The 25000-nt window shown below is 40.6% G+C and overlaps 2 protein-coding genes across 7 annotated transcripts in view; one reads left to right on the top strand and one right to left on the bottom strand.

Moving 5' to 3' along the window:
- Positions 1 to 2710, bottom strand: part of LOC115018847 (15-hydroxyprostaglandin dehydrogenase [NAD(+)]-like) — a 9223-nt gene extending 6513 nt beyond the window's left edge. The window contains exon 1 of one of the 2 annotated variants that reach the window (XM_029448077.1): positions 2608 to 2710. In XM_029448077.1, the coding sequence (XP_029303937.1) occupies positions 2608 to 2686 (79 nt within the window). In that variant the 5' untranslated portion in view covers positions 2687 to 2710. Of the gene's footprint in view, positions 1 to 728; positions 899 to 2607 lie in introns of those variants that run through there. The other variant, XM_029448078.1, reaches the window with a different exon arrangement.
- p4ha2 (procollagen-proline, 2-oxoglutarate 4-dioxygenase (proline 4-hydroxylase), alpha polypeptide 2) overlaps positions 2109 to 25000 on the top strand; it is a 23372-nt gene continuing 480 nt past the window's right edge. Inside the window, exons 1-16 of one of the 5 annotated variants that reach the window (XR_003833418.1) lie at positions 2109 to 2231; positions 8835 to 8940; positions 10640 to 10736; positions 11018 to 11169; positions 12622 to 12759; positions 13301 to 13540; positions 14909 to 15105; positions 15592 to 15768; positions 16434 to 16504; positions 17886 to 17985; positions 18318 to 18371; positions 20369 to 20425; positions 20495 to 20564; positions 21479 to 21547; positions 23566 to 23662; positions 24182 to 24221. Coding sequence is in view for 3 of the 5 variants with exons in the window: in XM_029448074.1 (XP_029303934.1) it covers positions 8853 to 8940; positions 10640 to 10736; positions 11018 to 11169; positions 12622 to 12759; positions 13301 to 13540; positions 14909 to 15105; positions 15592 to 15768; positions 16434 to 16504; positions 17886 to 17985; positions 18318 to 18371; positions 20369 to 20425; positions 20495 to 20560; positions 21479 to 21547; positions 23566 to 23662; positions 24182 to 24252 (1674 nt within the window). In the remaining 2 variants the exon portion in view is untranslated. Of the gene's footprint in view, positions 2232 to 2284; positions 2409 to 8834; positions 8941 to 10639; positions 10737 to 11017; positions 11170 to 12621; positions 12760 to 13300; positions 13541 to 14908; positions 15106 to 15591; positions 15769 to 16433; positions 16505 to 17885; positions 17986 to 18317; positions 18372 to 20368; positions 20565 to 21478; positions 21548 to 23565; positions 23663 to 24181 lie in introns of those variants that run through there. The other 4 variants (XM_029448074.1, XM_029448075.1, XM_029448076.1 and 1 more) reach the window with 4 other exon arrangements.

Below are 25000 nucleotides of genomic sequence, written 5' to 3'. Positions count from 1 at the left end.
TCAGCATGCCACATACGTTGCTCTACTAAAGCAAAGTCATTTGGTTCCCTCACAATCCTTCCATCTTTTATTACTGTCTTCAACCTTATTTGGTGTTAATAAAGTCCCATTTCTCCCACTTGCACATGAAAGGCTACAGAATAACATCAAAGAGAGGGACAGCATCGACACAGAAGACAGAAACTTCGGAAACAGGAGATAATCAAAAAGCCATGGCCAAATGTTTTTCTCAACAGATGGTGTTTAGTACATCCAGAGAAAAAGCCTTGGCAATCCAGGTCCAAACTGTAAACGTGACGGAGTGCATGGATTACATTACCGTAAATATCCTAAAAGATTAAATTGTAGAGGCAAAAATGCATTTGAATGCAGTGACGTACGGTGAGGTTCATGGCTGGGGAGGCACAAATATATGAACCCAACTGAGTGGCTTATTCACCATTTTCTTGGCAGCATGAACATTGACTACTGGTTATTTTGCATATCTCATATCAGCATTCTTTATGCACACACACACACACACACACACACACACACACACACACACACACACACACACACACACACACACGGCCAAAGAAGAACGTTACATTTATAGCGGCTCAGAGAGGTATTTGCTCTGCACCCTCCATAGCGTTTTTAGTCTGATGCTTTGATTAATTTGAATACAGACTGCATTATTAATTATTTCTTAATCAGATCCCAATAGCCTAACATTGTGGTCTTACCTTTACTTGTAAAATCTTCCTTTTTTGGCCGTCAGTCGGAGAAAGAAACTAAACTAAATTAAACTAAACGGTGCTACAGTGCACCTGACTAACGTTACCTGGCGGTAACTTGCTGTTACCGTCCCTGCGTAGAAGAAGAGCAGCAACACGAACCTGTGGGCTCACGTGCGTCCTCTTCAGTGCGGCAGAGTACTGTCTGCCTCACCTGGTGTTTTTTTAACTGTGGCTTTATGTCACATCAGCAAGACTAAATATGTTACACACATACATTACATACATTAACTGGACTATGAAAAGTCAAGACGTGTAATAAAAGTGTATATAAACATTATATTGGCGACATACAGAGAGATAGCAACAGGCACGCGCCAAATGCATGCGCTCAACCTAGTTTGCAAGGGATTGCGCAATCAGAGGGGAGGCCTCAGCTCGCATCTCTCCTGTATCTGAATATCTGAGATTACGCAAATTCAGCGATTTTGACTATACAAATAATTGGAATCATACAGAAAATGCATTTATAGCACAGACCAGTGGACAAATATACATTTATATTTATTGTATTATTTGTTTTTTTACTTTTCATGATGACTGGTCCCTGTTTGAATGTCCTCCATCTACTACCATTCTGTTTTTTTTTCTGCAAGAGGCTCTTATGGATACTAACAAATGACGTTTAGAGAATTTACATTACATTACAGGTAATTTAGCAGACGCTCTTATCCAGAGCGATTTACAGTGAACTAACTGCCACTATCGCTGGCTGGTAAAGCATTAATGGGTATCCTGGCATTGTTGATTCATAATACAACATAGCACAAACCTAAAGAACCACAAAACCCCTACAGTGTAAAAATAAATGTATTGTTTTTTTTGACTACAAGAAGTCTGAGGTCCAAACTTAAACGTAAAAAGTTACTTTGAAAATTCAGATTAATAGTACAAAAAATATAAAATACAAATCATGTATTATTATAGGTTAAGATACAACCTCATGGATCCCTTAGTGACATGCACAAGCTATCAGGAAGAATGTATAAAAAATAAGCTCCTCATTTACTAACTGCATCATTAAAGTGATGAATCAATAGTTATAATCCAATATTAAAATATGGCTATATTATTGTGTAGAATGAGTACTTTTATTTGTTGTACAGTTTGATGCTAATACTTTTATACCTTTACTAAGGTACAATTTTAAATGTAGGACATTTAATTGTAACACAATAATTCTACACTGTGGTATTACTACTTTTACCTAAGTAAGATCTTAGTACTTCCTACACCTCTGCTTATGAGGTGCACTTGAGGGCAGTATAATCAAACTCGACAAAGAATGTCCCTGCGCGCCTATTCTCAGTATTAAGGTCAGCCCCCACCGAAAGGTTCTGTACGTGGCAGCGTCGGTCAAAACCCCCTCTCTGTCCTATTCATAACCCCTGGTTACCAAGTGAAGTTGCGTCCACTTACAACTCTTACACTTTAAGACCCAAGAACATTAAGGTAAGATACCGTTTAATATTATATCTAAGCTCTTCTTTACGTCACAGGAAGGGGGCTGAAACGCTTAGCTCGCGTGCCTCGTACCGAACATGCTGGGATGGTTGTCAATAACTGGGTCCAACAGGTTTTTTTGGAGGGGAATCTTCAGACACTTAAAGACCTTGAGGTACCAAGAAGGTAAAGTAACGACGACTCGTTATTTTTTCGTGAGGGCAGTTTATTTCCGACATGTCTTGTTGCATTGCAAGACTCCGCGAGGCAGTCGGATTACAATATCTCACAGGGGAAAAGGGAGAAAGTTTAAAAAACTTTGCTCGCACTTTGAGGCAGAGCATCTCAGACGGTTCCGCTTAACATTACTTTGTGTATTACTCACATTCTTTGAAACGGACGGCGACACGAGGTGCGCTGTAGGATATACATTTCTGCATTATAGTACAGGGCTGCAAGGACATTCACGGGACCCGAAGGGGATGAAGTGTTGGGCATTTCTAGAAACGACTGTCTGACGTCACCGGGACGGATACTATCCAGCTGGAGAGGATGAGCAGACTCCGGGTCTGCAAGGCAAGGCGCAGGGCAAAGTCATTTAAGACCATTTTGTTGATTGCCCATACCCATTTTCATTCATAATACCAAAACAAATGTTTTTATTGGTACTACTTTCTACCAAAGAAATAGTCCCAATAAAAAGTGTGTCATTGAGGGATTTCTGCACATTACCCAGATTCATGAGGACAGGACTGGTTTTGGAAAGCGATGTTGCGGATGAGTATACCATGGTAAATTCGTATATATATAGCTCCAGAAGGAAAGATATAGGCTTTGTCCACCCTTGGCAAATACCACTAAATACTACAATACACACAGACAGAGGATTTATGCACGGCAGGTGAACGTTGCCCTGCTGTGATTTGTGTGTAGTACAATGGCAATAATGGGATGTGACAGCGACTGGGTTGGTTATAAATGGTTGGGAACAAATGGAGGGATGCCATACATCTGTCAGCAGTCATTTAGCTGTAAGGCAGGTGACTTGCACTCTAAAGAGGACGTTGTCTTACTACATACAGCTGAAACAAGAGACGTGCTTTATTAAGTTATGTGAGTCTCTGTCTGATGACCCCTCGTTTCTTTGCACATTTTATTTTCCTTAAGTACGTTGAAGGCAGTGTCCAAGTCTGGTTGTGTCTTTTTATCCTAAATATTTCTGCTTATCTAAATGCCTGAGTGATTTATATGTATTATATGAGCCTTTAGTGTTTACAAAGCAGAAAAAGCTGTTGGAAGTGGATGGTATGTTTGATTACACTTGCAAATAAAAAGTGTGTGTGTGTGTTGCTTATGTAAACTAATGCGTGTGACTTTGAGCCTGTCTGTCTCTTTACATTAATACATGGCTTGAAATGAGTCACACAGTCTGTAAACAGCGACCCTGTGGTATGAATGAGCTCTTCCAGGTTGACATGAACGTCTTTGCAACACAGCGAACTGGTAATAGATTACCGGTGCTACCACAGTATAGCTGCCATGTTTAGTCACATTCAGTGGCAAAAAGAAAATGGTTGTCCCTCAAGGTAAAATACATCTAGCCTATTTTTAGTTGCAACATGGCTACAGATGTTTAAGCTCTCATAGCATCTGAAACAAATGTGCCTTCATGTCAACTACATATGTTGAGCAGAAATCTTGGACTTGCACTTGGAAAGCTTTTAACCCTTTGCTATATTCTGCACTGTCCTCCCAGATATTCAAATATCCCTTCCGTCCAAAGCGAAACTAGAATAGTGTAGTTTACAGGTCAGCTAAAATATGTTGGAAATGCTCATTTCTGCATTCTCAGAGCAGGGAGAGACTAAACTGCCAATGTAAAAGTACTTCTTCTGGGAGGCTGGCTGAATGAAGTTGCGAAATTACCAGACACCTAGAAATGATGTTGGTTATTCACCCCTCATGTGATGTTGACTGGAAGTGAAAGTCAAAGCAAATGTGTGTACACTTAGTTTGACTCTACCTAAACTGCAAGTGGACTGTACTGATACTAAGCAGAGAGCAACCATTCAGGACGTCTGCTGCCTTTTTTTTAAATAACTATCTCAATATCTGTAACTTCAAATGTATGTTAATCTAAGATGAGCATGGTGTAATTGGGGACACACTATTCTGTGTAAATTGAAATGCACAGAGCAACAGCAAAGACACATTTTAAGTTTGAATATAAAATTGTATTCTTTGCTTGTGGAACGAATTAAATCTCCCTGAATCTGACAGGCAGGGATTGTCTGAGCATGTTCGCGGCCTGTGGATATTGTGTGTGCACGTATGTGGAGTCTTATGTAATATACGTGTATCACTCTGCACACCTGTGTGAGATTAGACTATGCATGCCCGTATTTTGTCTATGCCAGCGCGTGGGGAGCACACGCCAGTCCAGTCTGCTGATTAACATCGGTCAGAAAAATACCTGTTTAGCATCAACCGTTTGTTGTTTATCTCAGTACATCACTTACAGCCTTCACAATGTGGAGGGAGTTGGCAAGCATCTATCCTACAAGGACTGCCATTCTTTTGTAACATACAGATGACTGCTTTCCTACTCCCGACTAGTATATCAAAATACTGGAATTTGGTCTTCGCTGCCAAAATGTAATGCAGTAAAAACTGTGAACCGTCAGATACCTCCGCAAGCAAGAAATGCCACGAGGCAGGGTGTTTACACACGTGGGTTGGGGCAGCTTTGCAAAGAGGTCTCAGTTTGAAAGTCTGTCTTCGTCGGCCCGGTGAGTTAAATAGTTCCACATTTGGCTTTTAGGTGCACAGGTCAACATGTCAGCTGTTTGAATTGCACTAAGGTTTGTAGCCTCCTAGTCAGGCTGCAACTCATTTCCTTTTCCATAAGCCCCTCTTCTATGTCATTGTCTTCTTTATCCTAATCCTTTCCGTTTAACTATCTCACTTACTTTACGTTAAATATGTTCTGTACATATGATTCTGGAAGGCAAGTTTGCAGGAGACATTTCCTACAATTGTTCAAGGCTTTAAGAAGTCTGAAATAATAAGTCCTTTGCATCAATATTGAACCATTTGCCTGGGTTGTCTTGACAACGCTCTCTCACTCACATCAGCATCAGTAGTTTCTGCTTTTTGGCATTTGCTCTAGTTAGCATTTGCTATGAATGTATACTTTTCAAACTCTCTGGGGGAAAAAGAAGGTGGGAACATTTTAGTTTTAGACCTTTTGACATATGTTTTAATCGGCTTTCCCTCAAAATGGAAAAAGAGTACTTGAATAACTTCCCCAATTGGCGCTCGCGTGACCCAACACAGCTGTTGGTTGTACTAGCCAGGTTGGTCTCTGTGGATTTGTGAGAAAAGAAGCAGAAAAGAAGAAGAGGACAACTACAGATGCTGGGAAGATTACTGTCTGAGTAAACAAAAACCCCAGCACCATTGTAGGCCTTGTATCCTGCCTGCTTTGCCAGAAAGTGTGTTACTGTGGTTTCTTATCTCTCACATAAGCCACACCTCCATGTCTGGAGAAACATGAAGCTAATAGTTGACATGAAAAGAGCTCCTGTGGGTTTTTGTCATCATTACGCTCCAAGTTTTGAGAATAGATGAGCAAGAATACAGTTTGTTTTCATCCAGAAAGGTTGTGTTATCTGACATTTTTAAGACAAGTAACTAGCTTATTGTTGCCTCACAGTTTTACCTAATAGAGCACAGCACACATGGTGCACTGTATGGCTCTATGTTCCAAATACTGGTCCTGTCCTCTCATGACCTGTCATATCATACCCCGTCCTGTCCTCCGCGCTGTTCCCTACATTTGCCAGAAATGCCAGACCAGGGGGGGTCAGGAGTCTGGAACGGGGGCTAGTCAATGCAGCAGGCCTCTTTCCAGGAATGTGACGAGGGTGTTACAGTCTGCAACAACAGGCAAGGCTGTGTTTGGGCTGAGCCATCACACAGGCTTTTAATTACAAGGAGAGATATTTGGTCCTTTCATTTGTCGTTTAGGACTGTGGTAATAGTTATCTGGGCCGGCACTCATTCAGTACACCAAGAGCACTCTTTGGTGCACTGGAGGCTAAAGTTTTACCAGTCATTTATGAAGCTTTGTAGTTTATGTCAGGAAGTGGGTAGACAGTCTTCTACAGTAGAGTGATTGATATCACTTAAAACAACTCAAATGAAATCTGTGGTGTTTTTTCAGTTCTGGTTTACAGTCAGCACATTCAGAAGTATGACGAGTAAACCTCGGCAAGAAAAACTAAATGAAATGCAGGAAAAAGCATCACTTGCAGATGAAGGCTGTGTGTTTTTTAAGGCAATGCTTTAAATGCTTCCATGGTCCAGGACGGTACATTCGGCACGTGCACCCAAGCTAACTGACCACAAGGATCGTGCATGCACAACCAAATGATGTGTTTAGTCTTTTCAATAATCATGTTAGGTGGTGGAAAGTTATTCTATATGCACAGCAAAGGAGCTAGCTCCATTTTGTAATTTTATTAGCAAGCACATGTCTTCATATTTTAATTGTAGCGTCCTTAATTCCACATCTGTGTAAGCATGTCTGTCCTATCGTTCCTTACCTGCTCCCAACAAGTTAGGACAGCTCTGCAGTTCTCCTACATCGTGTCGGAGGCCGAATGATTTCTCCATGTTTAGAAAACTGATTAAAAGTTTTTACTTCTACTCCTTTGGTCCAGTCCTATTCTGAAATGTACAGACACTGACCTAAATACCCAATGTGGTACATTCCAGCAAAAAATAACTATAATTGCTAAAACTGGTGTAAAGAAAGTGCACAATTCCTTTCTTTCCACCAAAGTTACAGCAAGTTTGTTGATCAACATGTTCATTAAGGTTTCTGCCTTTTCTTCTATCGAGGCATGCAAGAGCCGAAACATGTCAGAATTGACAGTGACTTCTTGTACGTTTTACAGCCCTTCACCAGCTGTTGGTTAGTACAGCCATATGGCATGGCTGTCTTGATGTTTGCCTCATTAAGTGGATCCATTTGTCACAAACAAGCCACATTCTACCTTCTGTTTTACAAAGGGCTTTACAAAGGATACACTGAACACCGATTGCGTGTAAGTGTGTAACGGGCATTTTGTCCTGAAAATGGATGTGGATGGTTTACTCCCTTGTGGACATGATGGCGGTCTCTTAACGTCTTTTGGCTTACGGCCTAAACTTAATGCTTAATTCATTAACTTTGTCGTGACTTATTTTGGCAACAATAGAGAGTCGACTTGTATTTTGTCAGCAGGTGTCATGCAAGTGAAATGATTTCTTTCCCCCCGGAGCAGATTCCTCTCAACGTTATTACTACACTTATAATTAAGGTGTCACTTTTCTCTCTAAGCCTTTGATTAGATAGTGGTGCAGACAGAAGCATGTGTGTGAGTGTGCACGCACGCTTACATCTATGGATGTACGTGTATGCGGATGCTTTACGAAGGCAGCAGTAAACGGTCATTACCCAGAAGTGATGTGTTAAAGCAGGATTAGACTAAATCCGAGAGGAGAAAGTGGAACAGTGTCGCTTTTCACCTCAGATCCCGAACAAAGCCGGTTTCAAGTGCTGGACTGTGAACAGAGACTTTGATGGAGGTGATACATCACCGTGTAGTCCTGCCTTTTCAACTTCAGCGCTGTTATTGGCTCTACAGTAGCTGAAAGTCCACATGTTGCTTTGGCCCTCAATATCATAAAGTTTCAAATACTGGAGGGAATGTGGCAAATTCTGACAGATAAAATCATAACAAACCTTGAACCAATAGGCTTTACTCCACCTTTGAACTGTCTGCTTAATAACAACAATCTAACTTAAGTGTACATTTGCGTGGTACTTTACAATACCTGCCCAGCAGCAAGCCGCAGACGAACACAGTTAGTGAATAGCTTGTTAGCATAGTGTCATGGTGGCCATGTTGAACTCCAGAGCGGAAGCAAAGAAAAGGGAAATGAACCAGACATTTGTACATTGCGCTTTATACATTTTTGTGTTCCTATTGCGATGACATAAATGACATATTTACTCCCCGTATTTTGTAGAACCAACGTATGATTGGAAATAAACACTATTCTTTTTCCACTTTGTCTTCTTTAGTCTCTCTTAATGAGAACCGAGCACAGAGGCTATTATGACGGCATGCCTCCCAGCAGGATTAGTGACTCATTTATAGGAAACATACTGGAAACTTTGGATATTGTTAGACCATCATCTCATTTGGTTTCGGAAACACACCATCATTGCATGAGCTGTTGACTCAGGGAAACGCAAACGGACAGTTAATTCATATGTGTGGTGCAAGAATAAGAACATTTTGCATCAAAATACAGTTTGTCAGACTTTAGTGGCCGATATGAAATCAAAGCTCAGTGGCACTTATGGATGAACAGAACGGCTGGACTTTTCCTCAGCTTCGTGCTGAATGTGGGGATTGAGAAGAATAGGACAATATGCAAAACTTTATCAATAGATTTATACGGAGACAAAGGGTAAAAACAGATACAGGCGTAACGTGAACATTTGCTTAGATTGTGTAAATCTATTGTGACAGGATGTGATGATGTTTGTCTTCGCAGGTTATTGAAAGAGACAGAATGAGGAAGTCCCTGTCTTTCATCCTCTGGGCTCTGCTCTGCTCCTGCTGCTGCTGGACAACACAGGCAGAGATCTTCACTTCCATAAGTAGGTTTAAAGAGATGTGAACTTTAATTCCCCTGGTTTGTTATTGTTATGTTAAAATGTATAATTACTCTCCTTCCAGCTTTCATTTAGTCCTATGTGAGAGTTTATTCACGCAGTTTTTTCAGTTAATACACAGTTAATTCCCTGAATATTAAGCTAAGATACAATACACTCTTTTTTGGTGGTTGGAATAGATAGACTTTTTATGTAATTGTGTCACCTTATTATATATATCATTTGATTCTGCTATTTTATAATGGTACTTCAGACTCATTTACATCTACACTGTGATTATTGTACTGTAAATGCTCTTATTCTGTCTAATCTTGTACTCATTGTTATGTTTCTGCTGTGAAGCACTTTGGGCTGCAATTCTTGTATGAAAGGTGCTATTAAATAAAGCTTATTATTATTATTATTATTATTATTATTATTATTATTATTATTATTATTATTATTATTATTATTATTATTATTATTATTATTATTTATTCCTGATTTATTCCATTTACTAATAGTGTTTTACTCATAATCCCATTTTTTGGGTAATTTATTATTTTTCAAACTACATTGTAGCCTTGTCTTTTTTCGTCATTAATATTGCATGTTGATATCGTCACATTTAAGGTTTAATGACGTCCGTGCAGTCTCGTCCTCGTCTCGTCTTACTCGTGGAAAAAAGGGTCAACATAGTCGGTCATAGTTTTGGCAACAAAGTAAACACTGCACTCACGAAAAACCCTCTTTAACGCTACTAGAGGTCAAAAACTCCACAGGGTACCATTTAACCAGACTCTCTAATATTCATAATTAGGAAATTAAAGCTAAATAATAATAATAATAATGTCACACTCTGTGGAAAATGCCCACATTGCCACATGCAGAAGAGAACAGAGTTTTGAGAAAAGGAATGCATGTCTTCTCTTTGCTATAAAAAGGTTTCCCATGGTGGAAGTGGTGAAGAGGCCAGTTAAGTCTGCATTTATTTTAAATGGAGGGAAATAATTGTGGTCCAATGATTCTTTAAATAGAATTTGTAAAAGTACATTTTTGTGCAGAGTGCTCAAACTCCAGCAGCAAACTTAACGGTGCATGCATAAACACAGTAAGAGAATTAAAATGTAAAATAAGAGCAAATATATATATATATATATATATATATAAAAAAAAAAATGAAACTACTTTTGGTATGCACGGTATGCATTGCATCACTCAGTCAGCACAATAAAAGTGTCATTATTCCTCCTCCCTGGCAACCCCCGTGTAAATTAATCATGGCTGAGCCTTTCCATGGAATTGTTTTAAGATGCACGCTACACCCCAACTATCCACTCAAACGCTCCTGGAGGAACGCCCCGCTGTAGTTTGCTGAGTAATTCTATACAATTAAAAAGCCGTTTGTGGCTGAGCATTTATTTTTACCTCAGTTTAAAGTCCCTTTCACACATGCAGTCTACCCCTGAAATGTTCAGAAACATTTCCTGCATCGGCTCATGTGTGAGAGGGAGCAGGGATCGATATTAAATACACTACAAGACAAAAACAGCTGGTACACCGTGAAAAAGAAAAGGGAGGTCTTCGGCGGCGTACACGTACGTCCGGCCTCGCCCCATCCTCTTCTTCGTCTGTGAAGGTGATGCTGACTTGATCTCCAGTGACACCTCTCACTCATCTTCAGTATCTGTCTCTCTCTCTGCAGGCCAGATGACAGACCTGATCTACACAGAAAAAGAGTTGGTCCAGTGTCTGAGTGAATACATAAAAGCAGAGGAGTCCAAGCTCGCCGCGGTCAAAAGGTATATTTGAACCCTGTGACTTATAAACAACTCGACTGTTAACACAGTATGTTTCTCAAGTAATGTACTCGATTATGATTTTGAGTATTGCTCACCTTGCATTCACCTGGAGGTTACTACTTCCCCACCCTGAGAACCCAGTATTTTTACTTTTTTGCTTCAAAGAGACATTTCTCCTGTAAAGATATTTACAGGAATGAGGCTCAATGTCTGTATAACATGTGTATCTGCAACGGAGGTTTTACAGCAGTAACAACACTTCTCCTCTGTCTGTCTCATAGCTGGGCCAACAAACTTGACACTCTGACCAGAATGTCCACCTCTGACCCAGAGGGCTACCTCGCCCACCCAGTGAACGCCTACAAACTGATGAAGAGACTCAACACAGAGTGGTCTGAACTGGAGACTCTGGTGCTTCAGAACCCCTCTGATGGTAAGCAAAGGAAGGAAGGAAGAGTGGAGCTGAACAAGAGTGGTGTGATCCAGTTTGCTTGGAGCTCTGTCCTTAGTTATAATACCAGCTCCATCTTATGATAGATAGAGCAAGAATGTCGGTCTTGCTATATTTGCGTACTCCTGGAGTCTGTTTTTTCTGACCACATGTGCCAGCTTAGACCAAAGCGTACGGAGATTGTTTCTCCTTTCTCCGAATCTGCATCTGTTCATTCGTGCCTTTCCATTGACAATGCATGGATTCATACCACTTCTAAATATCTCTCGTATAATGCATTTGAATGGCAGCATTCACCACTTCCTCTACGGGGCTTCTCTCAGCACGAGCAAAGAGCAAGCAGTAAATCTAAAATGCAGAGTGGATGTGAGCAGAGTGGCTACAGCTTTGACTGCAGCGTGGAACCTTCTACTGAACTGCTCTGTTCAAATACTCTGCTCTCCAAATAAACAGAGCGAGAGAGAGAGAGAGAGAGAGAGAGAACAGAGAGGCTGTCATGTTTGAGCTACCGCTGTTCCTCATCTATGCACATGTTCTCGCTTTTGTGTGTGTGTGTGTGTGTGTTTGGATCTGAAACTCTGTGCGCGTGGGAGTCAGATAGCATAAGCATGCGTGTGTAATACAAGAGAATCTGTGTACGTGGCCATTAGTCGGGGAGAGGGAACGAGTGTGAGATACGAGACTGGATGTAAACCTTATAAACATAAGTAGAAATAAGACAGTATTTGGATTTAGTTTAATATTTGTACTTTGCATTATTTCCCATATTTATTTTCCTCTTCATGCTTTGGCAACATGGATGTATGCACATGCCATGTCAATAAAGCAAGTTAAGGACTAGAAGGTTACAGGTGCTGAATACCACAGAGCACGTTTAGAAAATATGAAATGAAAATGTCACATCAGCTCTCAGCAGTTTCTTCTTACGTTACGTCTGTAAATACCCCATTCGAGAATTTTGAAGCTGTAAAATGTCTGTAAAAAGACGGTTACTAACAAGTGGCTGAATTACACTACAGAGGTTGTCGGGGACATTAAACGCCCTCACACCGAACATGGCGGGAGAGTCACCTACTCAGTGGCGGTGACCTTTTTTTTAAAGTCATGCAACCGTGGTGCAGTTTGTTTATCGCCTTTAACTTCTGCCGATTGCACTTAAACTCCAAAAATCATAAATGTTGCTAAACAAAACGGGTAAGTATCATAAATGTGTGTTACTGCAATAATCCAAAGAATCCCTTTTGCTTTTTATGGATGGAAGCAGGTCGACGCTAACGTCCTGGTGGGCCGACATCATCCCTGCAGCCCTCTGTAACTGTAAATAGTTTTACTTTTAGGTTGCTAAGTTTTGCAAAGTTGAACATTAACATGCTCTGTGTCATCCTTGGATTATTTAGTGAGTCATTGATTGACCTTTCTTTACTTTCTTTTCAGGGTTCATTTCCAACATGTCCATACACCGGCAGTTCTTCCCCGATGAAGAGGATGAGAAGGGTGCAGCCAAGGCATTGATGCGTCTGCAGGACACGTACCAACTGGATTCTGAGGCCTTCTCCAGAGGAAAGCTGCCAGGTAACCAAAGAGTGAACATGAATATATTAAGAGGGATAGAGTCAGCGTATACATTTATGAAAGAAAGAGAGGAAGGCAAACTGAACTCACCCATAATTATCTTTAAATGGTGTGTTTGTGTGTGTTTACACTGCTCTCTTTGTGAGAAGCAGTTTGAGTTCTGGACCTCCCGACAGGGTACATTTTTGTGAAATGAGGTCATGTTGACCAGTCCTCACTTCTTCAAGGGTTAAGCCTTGAATTTAAAGTTACTGTTAGGTAAAGCTGGGATTGGAGATAAGTGTAAGGTTATGTTCTAGTTATTACTTTTGGTTCTGAATCATGATTGGATTGAGGATACATTTGTATGTGGTTACGAAACGAATGACTCAATTACAGTTGCATCGTGCACAGACGCATGGTGAAGCCCTCCCTTCATCACTGTAAGGTTTTATCATAATTTGACTATAAAAAATAAGGACTTTCAAAAATTAACTACAAATTGGATTGAGACCAAAACTTTGTACAATATGGTTTGAGTTTAATTTGATTTCTGCCGCAGGTACGCACTCCTACGCCACACTGACAGTGGAGGACTGCTTCGATATGGGAAAGACGGCTTATAATGACGCAGACTATTACCACGCCGTGCTGTGGATGCAGCAGTCCTTAAAGCAGCTGGACGGCGGCGAGGAAACTGTGGTTTCCAAGGCGGACATTTTGGACTACCTCAGCTACTCTGTTTACCAAATGGGAGACCTTCCTCGGGCCATTGAGCTGACACGCCGGCTGGTGGCTATCGGTAAGATGCAACATACACAAGTGTACAGACAAAAGTTCTAAGCTGTCAAATCAGTTTGCACACATCACACAAACTCTCTCAATCATTGACCTTTATCTATTTCTTGCATTCTTAATGGACGGGTGAATGGGTTCAAGGTCTCAACTTTTAGAAATCTAAAAGAGCACTTCACCCACATGCACACATACAGACACCAGTTAGCTGACCACCACAGCCGCAGTCCTCTACCGTGGGGTAATTGATGGGTTGTCTTCTTGCTATTTCACTAATCACTACAATGCAGCCTCCTCTCTCCCTGCAGTGGTGCTCTTTGCTTACCACAGAAGCTGGGTGTTGTCCATACAAAGGAAGAGCCTGTACTTTGTAACTGTTATTTTAGTCCCTGCATCACAGGCTGCGTTGACAGCTGCAGGCCATGCTTTCAGATCTGCGGTATGCTTGTTTATATGTCAAATGAAATGAATCGAGGTAGGGCAGATGTAGCACCTATAAGTGCTCATACACACGTAATAAAGAACTGTTGGAAAAGAGCATTACTTACTCATTGATGTTGCTTGTTGACTTGCTGTTCTCTGCAGTCTGAAATTACCTCCAGCAAACTGTTGAAATGCACATTTTCTTCCCGCAAGTCATTACTTACATACACTTTGTTTACTGTTGATGTTCCTGTAATTTCGCTGCACACCAGGCAGCTTTGCTCCAGATTAAACATCACCAGGAGGCGCAGTATGTTGCTGTAATTCCTCTATTCACTGACGATTCACTGTACTTCCTCAAAACTCCACAAGGGGGTGTTGCTCGTTGTAGCATCCACTATGTCATTGCTTCAGTACTTTAAATACTAACCAAAGGACGTGACTATGATTAGCCATAAAACATGTCACTGAATAAAAGTACTGAAGTGGTAGCAACAGAAAGTATCAAAAGTAACTCATTATGCAGAATCGTATTTAATAAACTGATATTATGTTTTGTATTAATCTATAAAGTAATTAGTAACTATAGCTATTGAATAAAAGTAGTGGAGTAAAATGTACAATACTCCCCTCTGAGATGTAGTGGAGTAGAAGTGTTAAGCATCTTAAAATAGAAATACCCATGTACAAGTACCTCAGAATCGTACTGGTACTGCAGTACACAAGTAAACATACTCAGTCTGAATTAAACCATACAGTACTCGATTTAAAGTAGATACATTAATACAGCTTTAAAAAGCTAAAGATTGTGTTGACTAGTAGTGATAACTTGTGAGCTGCACGTTTGGTTTCAACAGACATCAAAGGGTTTAAAAATCAGGCCATTCAGTTTCTCCTCAGCTCTCAGTAGAGATGTGATTCTCTAATTACCACATTGTTCTTGTACTGGCAGACTCCAACCACCAGAGGGCAGGAGGAAACCTGCGTTACTTTGAGGGGCTGCTGTCGAAGCAGCTCAATGAGCTGAACCAGGACTACCAGCCGGCCTCTGAGGAGCCCATCCAACTGGGAACCTACACGAGACCCAAGGACCATCTCCCAGAGAGGGAGGTCTATGAGGCTCTGTGCAGAGGAGAGGGGCTCCAGATGGTGAGACATGAAGAGAAAACTAAAGGCACAGTGAGAGGCAGTCTGTCGTGTAGAGACCTCGAGCAGAGAGGCAGTCAAAATACTTCATCTCTACGTACATCTACGGTGTTTGAACTCATTTAAATTGGGCAGATAGATCATTTTGATATTAGATTTGAGCTTCAACAATGAATCAAGAAATGTGTTTAATATTAAAGAGCAATGTAAAAGAACCTGCTGTACAGTGATACCTACACATACAACAATAACTTGCCACAGGACACACCTTCAAGAAGCTGGAACTGCTTTACTTTAGTCAAACGATGATGACTAAACACACATTTACATCTTGTTTATTAAAGTTACATAACCACAGAGGTGTTATTCTAGCTGATAAGATCGAGAATGATGATACAACCTGTATGTGTGTGTGCCGTAAATCATCCATTCATCATCAGCATTGTGCAGTCGACCAAAATCAGATTCCTTCTAAATCTGTTTTACCAGAACGACGCGAGGCGCAGCCGTTTGTTCTGTCGCTACCAGGATGGTAAGAGGAACCCTCGTCTCCTGCTGAAGCCCATGAAAGAGGAGGATGAGTGGGACAGTCCCCACATTGTGCGCTACCTGGAAGTCCTGTCGCACGAGGAGACTGAGAAGATTAAGGAGCTGGCTAAACCCAGGGTGAGACAAGAAGGGATAAATAATCCTACGGACCGCAGTGTTACTCTTATAATATATATCGTCACCTTGCAAATAGGCCAGAAAGAAATGCTGATTTAGTTTTAACCCGGCGTGCTTACCTTGAACAAACACGAGCCGGTGCATCTATCTTAAAATTCTGCCATTTCAAATCAATGCTCAAAATATGGAGCGGTCTTGTTAACTGGACATATTTAAAATGTATGTTTTGTGGTGCATTCCTATAACAAAGAGCACTCAAACCTTTTAAATATCAGTTGTAGTTGTAATCACAGCCTTGTGCCTGACGTCAAGGACTGACAACTACAACATCATAACTCCTTTATTAGAAGCTAATTAAGACCCAATACCAAAAGCAAATCATTTTGCAATGAGCTTATCTTATCAAGCAGTGGTGCCGATGAAGTGCAGTGTCTTTGTGTTAAACTAAGTTGTACAGAGCAATCACTCTTACATGCAGAATGTATAACAAGCTGTTCTCTCAGAGAAATCTGAATCTGAATTCAAAATATAATAATTATAGTTAAAGATGAAGCGGTGAGAGTAAAAGAAAAGACTAGTGTGGCACTACCTGGTGGACGAACTCTGATGTGTAATGTTTATGATGACACGCTTTTTATTTCTGTGTATTGTTTTTGCTTCGTAAGCTTTCCAGAGCAACTGTCCGTGACCCCAAAACAGGCGTCCTGACCACAGCCAACTACAGAGTATCAAAAAGGTAAGTCATCCCAGAGAGGCGTTTCAGTGCCCTTTATAGCTCATTAGAATCAAGTTATATTATTTAGTACAATCTGCAGTGTAAGTCAAGGTATTGCTTTAAATACAAATTTTTGTTATTATTTTTGATGGATTTAGCCTTTTAACCTTTTAACTCTCGTGTCAGCAGCAATTATACGGGATTAATCCCACCTGTAGGCGACACGCACGCTATATGCATGTCACGCACCCACACCCTCTTTCTCTCCTCCTGGTCGATGAGAGCGTAAAACCGTTTTTCTTTCTCTCACCGTCTTTGGTTGTGCTCGTGAATAATCACACACTGACTTGTGTACAGAGCAACCGGAAACCAAAGAAGCTGCAGGAGACCGACTTGATGTTCTTAAGGTTTATTGGCACGGCACCATCTGTGCTGACGGTCGGGCTTTCCCTAGTATTTCTCTAACGCTGGATGCATTAAACTAGAATTACCCAATAGGGCCATTCTCCGCCAATCTATACAGATGGAGCGATGTTATCGGACCATAAGTACGAGAACATGTTTAATTTATGATGGATCATGTTGAGGGTTCTTCGGATCAGAGGCAGCCCGTTCCAAGTGGCACAGCAGGAACATCTGCAGCGGATTTAATGCAAACTGCACCAAATTTCATGCACTGAACTCTTTGCGCTCCCGTTGGGATGCGTAGCGGCAAATCCACATCCATCTCCCGTGACTTCCAAGAGACTGTGTTGAGCTACAGGTCCTTAGGCATGGGAAATGAAGCTGCCGAGTTGTGACCTGAGTCCCACTGTGTTTTGTTACATAACATAAGGTGAGGAGACTACTAATCCTACAGTGTTTTGCTTAAATTAGGGGAAGAAATTGGATGCCACCATCAATTCTCCAGCGCAGCCATTCTCTCCCGGTATTTATTCTAAATGGGGGCGAGTCATAGATTTGTTTACCCCAAAGATGGATCACCTCGATGGCCTCTCAAATCCTAGTAAACACATTCCAAGTAGGACACCCATAGTGTCTGGTGCCTGGTGCCTCTGATGATTCCCTAGAGACGGTTCTATCTGGCTGACCTTGCCAGTCTGAGCACACTGCGCCCGTCCTAACGTTTATCTTGCAGCTGTGGGCCGTCGGCTCCGGTAGACTAAAAGAAGAGCTTTGTGTTTTGCAGACTTTGTGTTCATGGTTACAGGTTCACGTTCATTCATGAAACCGTGTTTACGTATGTAAATATATTTTTCTTGGAGCAGAACATTGAAAAAGATAAAAAGATAAAGATAAATGCAACAATCACAAAAGGTTTCTGACAAGTAATTGCACCACTAAGGTAAAGCAGCATTCACAATATGTGCTTATATACATGTACACACTTGTGTTTGTCCAGTGCATGGTTAGAAGAAGAGGATGACCCTGTCATTGCCAGAGTCAACCAGAGAATAGAAGACATCACAGGCCTCACAGTAGGCACTGCAGAGTTACTACAGGTAATGTAACACATTATACAGAAATACATCATCGTGTCACATATTACACAGAAATCTGACTAACATTCTTCTATAATACACAATATCTAAGTAGAGCAAAAATAAGCAGAAAAACCAGTGGACAAAAATACATGAAAACCATAAACATCACAGAATAAGACAAAATATTTGTATTTGATATATTATTATTATTATTATTTTTGCCTAATCTAAAGATCTATAAGTGAGAGAAAACAATATTCAAAGTAACACAGATACATGAACATGCATTGTAGTTTGATGACGTTTGGAAATCTACAGTATATAAATCACCTTTGTCTATGGCTGACCAGGTCGCTAACTATGGAGTTGGAGGGCAGTACGAGCCACACTATGACTTCTCAAGGGTGAGTTCAATTGTGGGTTTGGAAATGTATTTTTTATTTTAACTGTCAAGTTTTATGAAGATCACTGTAAATAAATGTGTTAGCTTTTTGTTTATGTTCAAGTCCAGTGTCCTCTTTATGACGAGGAGTACATTATGATTGTACCACCTCACTGTAACTTTTTAATCTATTTAAAAACAAACATTTTACAGCCACACTGTCATTGTCTTTAATTTAAGGGCTTCTTACCTTCATGCATCTGTACTTCAAAAAAAAAAAAATCAATGACAAACAGAACAATCCATCCAACCTCCTATCCAATCTCTCCCTTCAAACACGTTGCAATGAACTCAAATCCCACCATACTGTCCTTTCTCTTCTCCTCACTTAAAACAACCAAACGCATGCTTCCTGTACTCATCTGGCAAATGTTTTTCCTTGTTCGCTTCCTCCAGTCTTTTCTTTATGAACACGACAGACTGCAAACAGTCACAAAGCGTCTGCGGCTCAGTGACACATCAGGGAGCCAACACAAGAATACATAACATCAGAGGATTCAGAGTAATACATTGCTGATAGTCTCCACTGTGAAGGACATATTTTGTCTGTGCAATTGTATAATCTGTAGGGCCATAACCAGTGTGGGGAAAGTTGGATCCTGCCAGGACATTGACCTCCTGCTCAACAATAACACACAGCTGCATTAGATCACGTAGACACTGCTGCGAGACGACAGCAGGGGTTTTCCTTCTTGTATGACCTGTTTCCTGTTTCCTGCTTCTTTCTGTACTTCTCATTTCTCCTTCTCTCCTCCTCCCACTACTTCTGCTACCTTTCCTTTTAAATCTTCCACTCTTCATTTCTGTGTGACTAAAGTTCACTGTTATATAAATGTGGTTCTTTTTTTTGATGGCTTGCTCTGCTCCCTCATTTCCTTTGTATTCCAACATGTGCTGATATCCGTAGATGTATCGCACTCGGTTCAATCATCTGGAGTCTTTGTAACGTCTGTTTTTTTACTTCTCTGTCAGAATATCTTGCACTGCTCGCTGAACGACTGTGTGTCTTGCTTTCATTTCTGTAAACTGATGAATCATCCTTTAAATGTTCCTCCCTGACCTTTTTACTTTGGATATCGGAGCTACGTTCCCTCTGTGTGTTACAGCTGGGAACCATCTATGATGAGATGTAGCTGTATGTATTGTGTGTCTGCGCAGCTGGTTGAAGTTGTGTTGTTATTACATTGCTCAGTCGAGGTGAAGAATTGACAAAGTGATGATTAATGGTCATTGTCTGGATACCCCTTTATGATGAATAAGTGCTCCATGTTCTTTGTCAATTCTTATGTGTATTATGTTCCTTAAAGCAAATCATTTGAAGCTATCATTTTGAATTTGGGTATAAAATGTAATTCAGTTGTGATTCAGTAATGACAGATAATAATGTGATGTAAGTGTAGTTAGCCTGTAACAACACATTATTTAATAATACCAGCAATTTGTAATAACACCCGTATTTTGTAAGAAACGGCTTTAACACAATATTGTTTTAAAAAATAAATAATTACATATTAAAGTGATTATTACAAATAGGGGAAGTTGTGCATGTAATAATACATTAATTATGGAATAAGCAACCAAAATGGATGTCTTCATTTATAAAAATTGTTATAATATTATAACAACAATGCTTATTTTATGCATTTTAGCATGATTGAAATTCTCAAACTGTACTTGAGGGCTCACGGAGACATACACTGCACAACACTGATTCCAGGACATTGTGTAATAACAACTACACGTGTGGCTTTATTATAGAATGTGGAGAAACAACACATCATTCAAGCGGTTTACTTGTGAATGTAGCAGATTATTTCACAATGCCAGCGTTATTGCACAATGATGTGGACGTGTACATGAAGCGGTGTTGTTACACAACGTGTTGTTACAGGGCCCTCAGTGGCGGGGCTCCTATAGTCATTTTGGAGATGGGTTAAATGTTCTAACCATCTGTTGCAGCGTCCTTTTGTCCACTTGAATCACGACGGAAATAGACTTGCTACCTTCCTGAACTACGTAAGTACACGCGTGTGAGCGAGCAGTGTTTTCATCATGTATTTTCACTCTTGAATTTTATCTTCGTAGAAAGATGAGCCAGATGCTTTCAAAAGATTAGGCACTGGAAATCGCGTGGCAACTTTTTTGAACTACGTAAGTACGTGCATCCAGTCGCCGTTGATAGAAGGCCGGTCGTGGCGCTCCGTCGATTCTTTAGCGTTAGCTTCCTGCTCTGGTTCAATCTTGGACTTGGATTGATTGACTTTCATTTGGCCTGCAGGGTGGAGAACACGGTTTAAAATCTGGAGTTACGTGCAGGTGCTGGATAATTATCCCCGCACCTGGATGACTGAGAAACAAATATCTAAGAAGCTTTTCTGTCAATCAGTTCTGGTGCATATTGTGGAGAGTTTAGTTGGCCGGCCACCCCCCCCCAATAACATGCTGACGTAGAAGCCACTCTTTCTTTTGCTACCCCTGGGTTGTACAAAATACAATAACACCCCAAAAAGAGAAAAGAATATTTTCTTTTTGAATGAGGTATGCACCCCTATAACATTTCACCTTGATGCATGATGTGGAAGTGCTTCAAGACAAACAGAGTACAATGAAACCGTTGATCTGCCAGGGAAACTATAGCCAGTTACCAGAGTAACACATACTATAGAAATAATATTTGAGATAATAGACCATCTCTTCAGATCGACAACACGTTGAGAAGTAGATGTTATTATATGTCACTGTGTGCGGATCATAACAGCTGACAGTATCCTGACATGCGGAACAACTGGTCAGTTGAAATGATCCTCTTTTTTCTTTCGCTCTGAAACAAGTTTTTCTCCGTTTTTTTTGTGCGGATGATTTCGTCCAAGCCACATGCCTCTCGTCAAGGAAGTATTTGTCTTTCTAATGAAATGACATAAACGTAAGAATCCTGTAAAATGTTGTATTTTTGCTAAGCCTCAAAATGCCTTCAAATAAAAATGCATCCTTTTGAGTATTGTTGAATAGCAAAGTGTATTATTATTTTTTACAGAGAAAGTTTCCAAGCAGTTTGTTTTCTGTTCTCAGATGAGCGATGTCGAGGCGGGAGGAGCCACGGTCTTCCCCGACTTTGGAGCAGCGATCTCGCCTAGAAAGGTGACGCAACAGAGTAGAATACTATTTTCCAATGAATACATGCACACAGCGTGTTTAGTCCGCACCGCTAGTTCCCCTAGTGGGAAACCGATCTTCCGGTGTTGTTGTCAGGTTAATGATTAATGTATTAATCCCTGTGGGTGTTACTCCAGGTCCTGACAGAGTGATTGAGTAAGATTCCCTGTACATTATTGTGTGTTAAATGGCAATTTTGTCAAAGATATTACTTGGGAATGAAAACGTTTTTAAACTTTGTGCGGCACCTCAGGAGTGTTTGACCTAAGGGGGTCATTGGTATTTAACGGTGGGGGTGTGACCCAGAGTGGGGCTCCTTAAAGGCTGGGAAAACTATTAATATGTCAGAGAATATACATTGCAGTAATATGAAACGAGCATATAATTAACAAAAGTAAATCTGTCAAAAGAAAGGTGTTAAGCAATAGCTTACTGTTTCACATTAGGCAATGCTTATTTGCACGTGTATTGAAAATGTGTCTTTTTATAATCTGTTCTTCAATCACTTCAGTGTTTAGTACACGCAACATATAAGCTTCAGTCTTAGTCAACATAATGCACATTCCATAGCTGAAAAGGGAACGGCCTAGCACACATGGTCTGCAATGCTTTGTTCTTATCCTTTCTGTTCTTAACTCCATCCGTCTTCTGCGGCTTGCAGTTGTCCAAAGGTCTGGCAAGGAAAAGAATACGAGTCTTGTTCTTTCTGTGAAGCCGTTTCTTTACTTCCTTGTACTTTGCACGCTCCTTAGAGTAGATCCTCAGAGACTTCCCGCAGTCTTTCAGTATCTTCACATTTTACTTCCAGTTGACTCTGCCACTTTTGCTGCAACCCATTCTCCTTGTTTATTTGCCGATGTGACAATCTATACCAGGGGTCGGGAACCTATGGCTCACGAGCCATATATGGCTCTTTCGATAATGCAATATGGCTCGTTTAACATGATTAACGAGTAATAAATAATTATATTGTGTCATTTTAAAGTAAAAACATTTAGCAGCGGATTTGTTTTTAGTTCTCCCTCTCTTTCCTCCGCTCTGTCTCTGGCTGTAGGTGAAGGTGTGTTCACACGTGTGTGCGTAGGGGGCGGAGCCCCGCCCTAAGCGAAACCGAGCAGAGGAGAAACTGCACAAAGCAAGCAGTAGACCGGGGGTGTCAAACTCAATCACAGGGAGGGCCAAACACGGTCCACATTTATTGAACAGGATACACATATTGGATAAAGTGCAAAAAGATATGGAACATATTTAAGTCAACTGCAGACGGATTGCTGAGCTGAGCAGAATGCCGTCGGGAACACAGAGGTGGAGATGGTTTGTCAGTGTTTGGAAACACGCAGTGACCAAAGTTTCCTTCTGCATCCGAGTCTCCTACAGGCAGCTCGGCTTAGAAAGCTCTCACTGCATCACACATGTCCGTGATCACACTGAAGCTGCAGGTTTAACAGTGAGATGCTTCATTATGTCGCACAAACAGTCCAGCTCACATCGTCCCAGAGATCTGTGGTGTGTTTCCCTTTGCTTTCCAAAAACTTTCATTTCATTCACACACTTAGATACTTCCTCAAATGTCTTCCCCCGTGGTTGTGCCATGCATTGATGTAATTACCAGAACCGGCGGGCCAGTTATGACAGACATATGATATTTAATAAAAGAGCACATGTTCAATAAATCACTGATACCGCTAATCGGAAACGTGTTATTCTTAAAAAATGCATGCATACGCATTGCATTCAAATTTATATATGGCTCTCAAGGAAATACATAAAAAAATATTTAGCTTTTATGGCTCTCCCAGCCAAAAAGGTTCCCGACCCCTGATCTATACCATCTGTAGTTCTCAAGCAACCAAAGGTCTGCTGGAGAAACACTTTGGGTAAACCTCAGCGTGAAGCCACTTGTGCTCCAGGTCTTCTTTAACCCAGCGTCTGTCTTTTTTGTCTTTATCTCTTGTGCACATTGCATGTTTCCATAATATTAAATGCGTTCCATTTCTCCACAGGGGACGGCAGTTTTCTGGTACAATCTGTTTAAGAGCGGGGAGGGAGACTATAGGACCAGGCATGCAGCCTGTCCCGTCTTAGTAGGAAGTAAATGGGGTAAGTCAAAGTTCAGATTCATCACAATTAGTAATTGATACATTGATTGGGATAGCAAACAGCTACATGACTGAAAATTAACTTATAAATGTAGTTATTTGGTAAGAAAATGGCTGAAATTAAACCACTGTTATCCATTACATCAGAAAAACTGCTTTTTCAAAGCTCTCACATCTCCTGTGATATTTGCAGCAGGTATTTAATGAACTCCAAATGATCTCATATGTCTCAAAAAAAGTCCTGAAACGAGAATGTAATTAATAAATGAATAATAAAGTATTATTTTACAAATCCTCATGAGTGCTCTGCAGAACAGAAGCGTCTATGGTCACAAAGAAAGGAGCCAAATCAGACCCAAGCCTGGTCTTCTAAAAGATTTTTGTAAATAGCACGGGCCAGCACAAATTGACCCAGCGTGACCTTTTCTGTGTTTTTTATTTTTTTTTATTCTTATACAAAGGCATTACTTCACTGGCTCGGCTATTTTTGGTCCTCATATGTTTCTTTCTATTTTGTCAGTGTCAAACAAGTGGATCCACGAGCGAGGACAAGAGTTCAGGAGACCCTGTGGTCTGACAGAAGTGGACTGAAGTTTGACACGCACGCGCACACGCACGCACGCACGCACGCACGCACACACACACACTCTCAGTAGTGCCTTAATTCTGGCAATGATGCAACACGGAGACTCATTACTCAACACTTGGTCTTCTCTGCCTCACCCTGTCAACATCACAAAGACATTTGTATAACAAAATGATGACATTGTTAAATGAGATCTGGTTGGATAATTCATTATATTTTCAGTCATGCGTCCCCACACCATCCCCACTTAGGTGAATTAAGAATAGTATAATAAAAATGTGTACTGTAAAACACAAAGCTATATCTGTACACCTATTTTACATTATTATACATTATTTCGTCATTAAATTAAAAGTTTTTGGCAGATCCAAATGAGATGTGCCAAATCTTTTTTACTTACTGATATCAAAAAAAACAATTATTTTTGGTCTCAGTCCCCCAGACTGCTCCACTAAGCTTTATCTTTACACAGTTAGAAGAGACGTTTAACTTTTCAAAGTAAAAGCATTAGTGGTGATACAGAGAAGCCGTTAAAAACCAAAACATACAGGCGGTGTAAAGAAACCAAATGGTGTCAGAGCAGGTCAATGTCATATGCACATTTCTTAAAGAGAAAGAAAATATACATATTATATATTAACATTTTAATGAATAAGAAGCAGCAACTGAGGGAAGAACGATTTGTATTAGTTTTTGATAAATATTGAAAAATGCTTTTGGTGATGGTGTCAGACTTGTTGACCCAACTGTAGA

Source organism: Cottoperca gobio, chromosome 14 (genome assembly GCF_900634415.1).
Source record: "Cottoperca gobio chromosome 14, fCotGob3.1, whole genome shotgun sequence".
NCBI lineage: Eukaryota > Metazoa > Chordata > Actinopteri > Perciformes > Bovichtidae > Cottoperca > Cottoperca gobio.
Note: the sequence above shows the minus strand (reverse complement) of the source record. Positions and strands in the feature narration are given on the sequence as shown.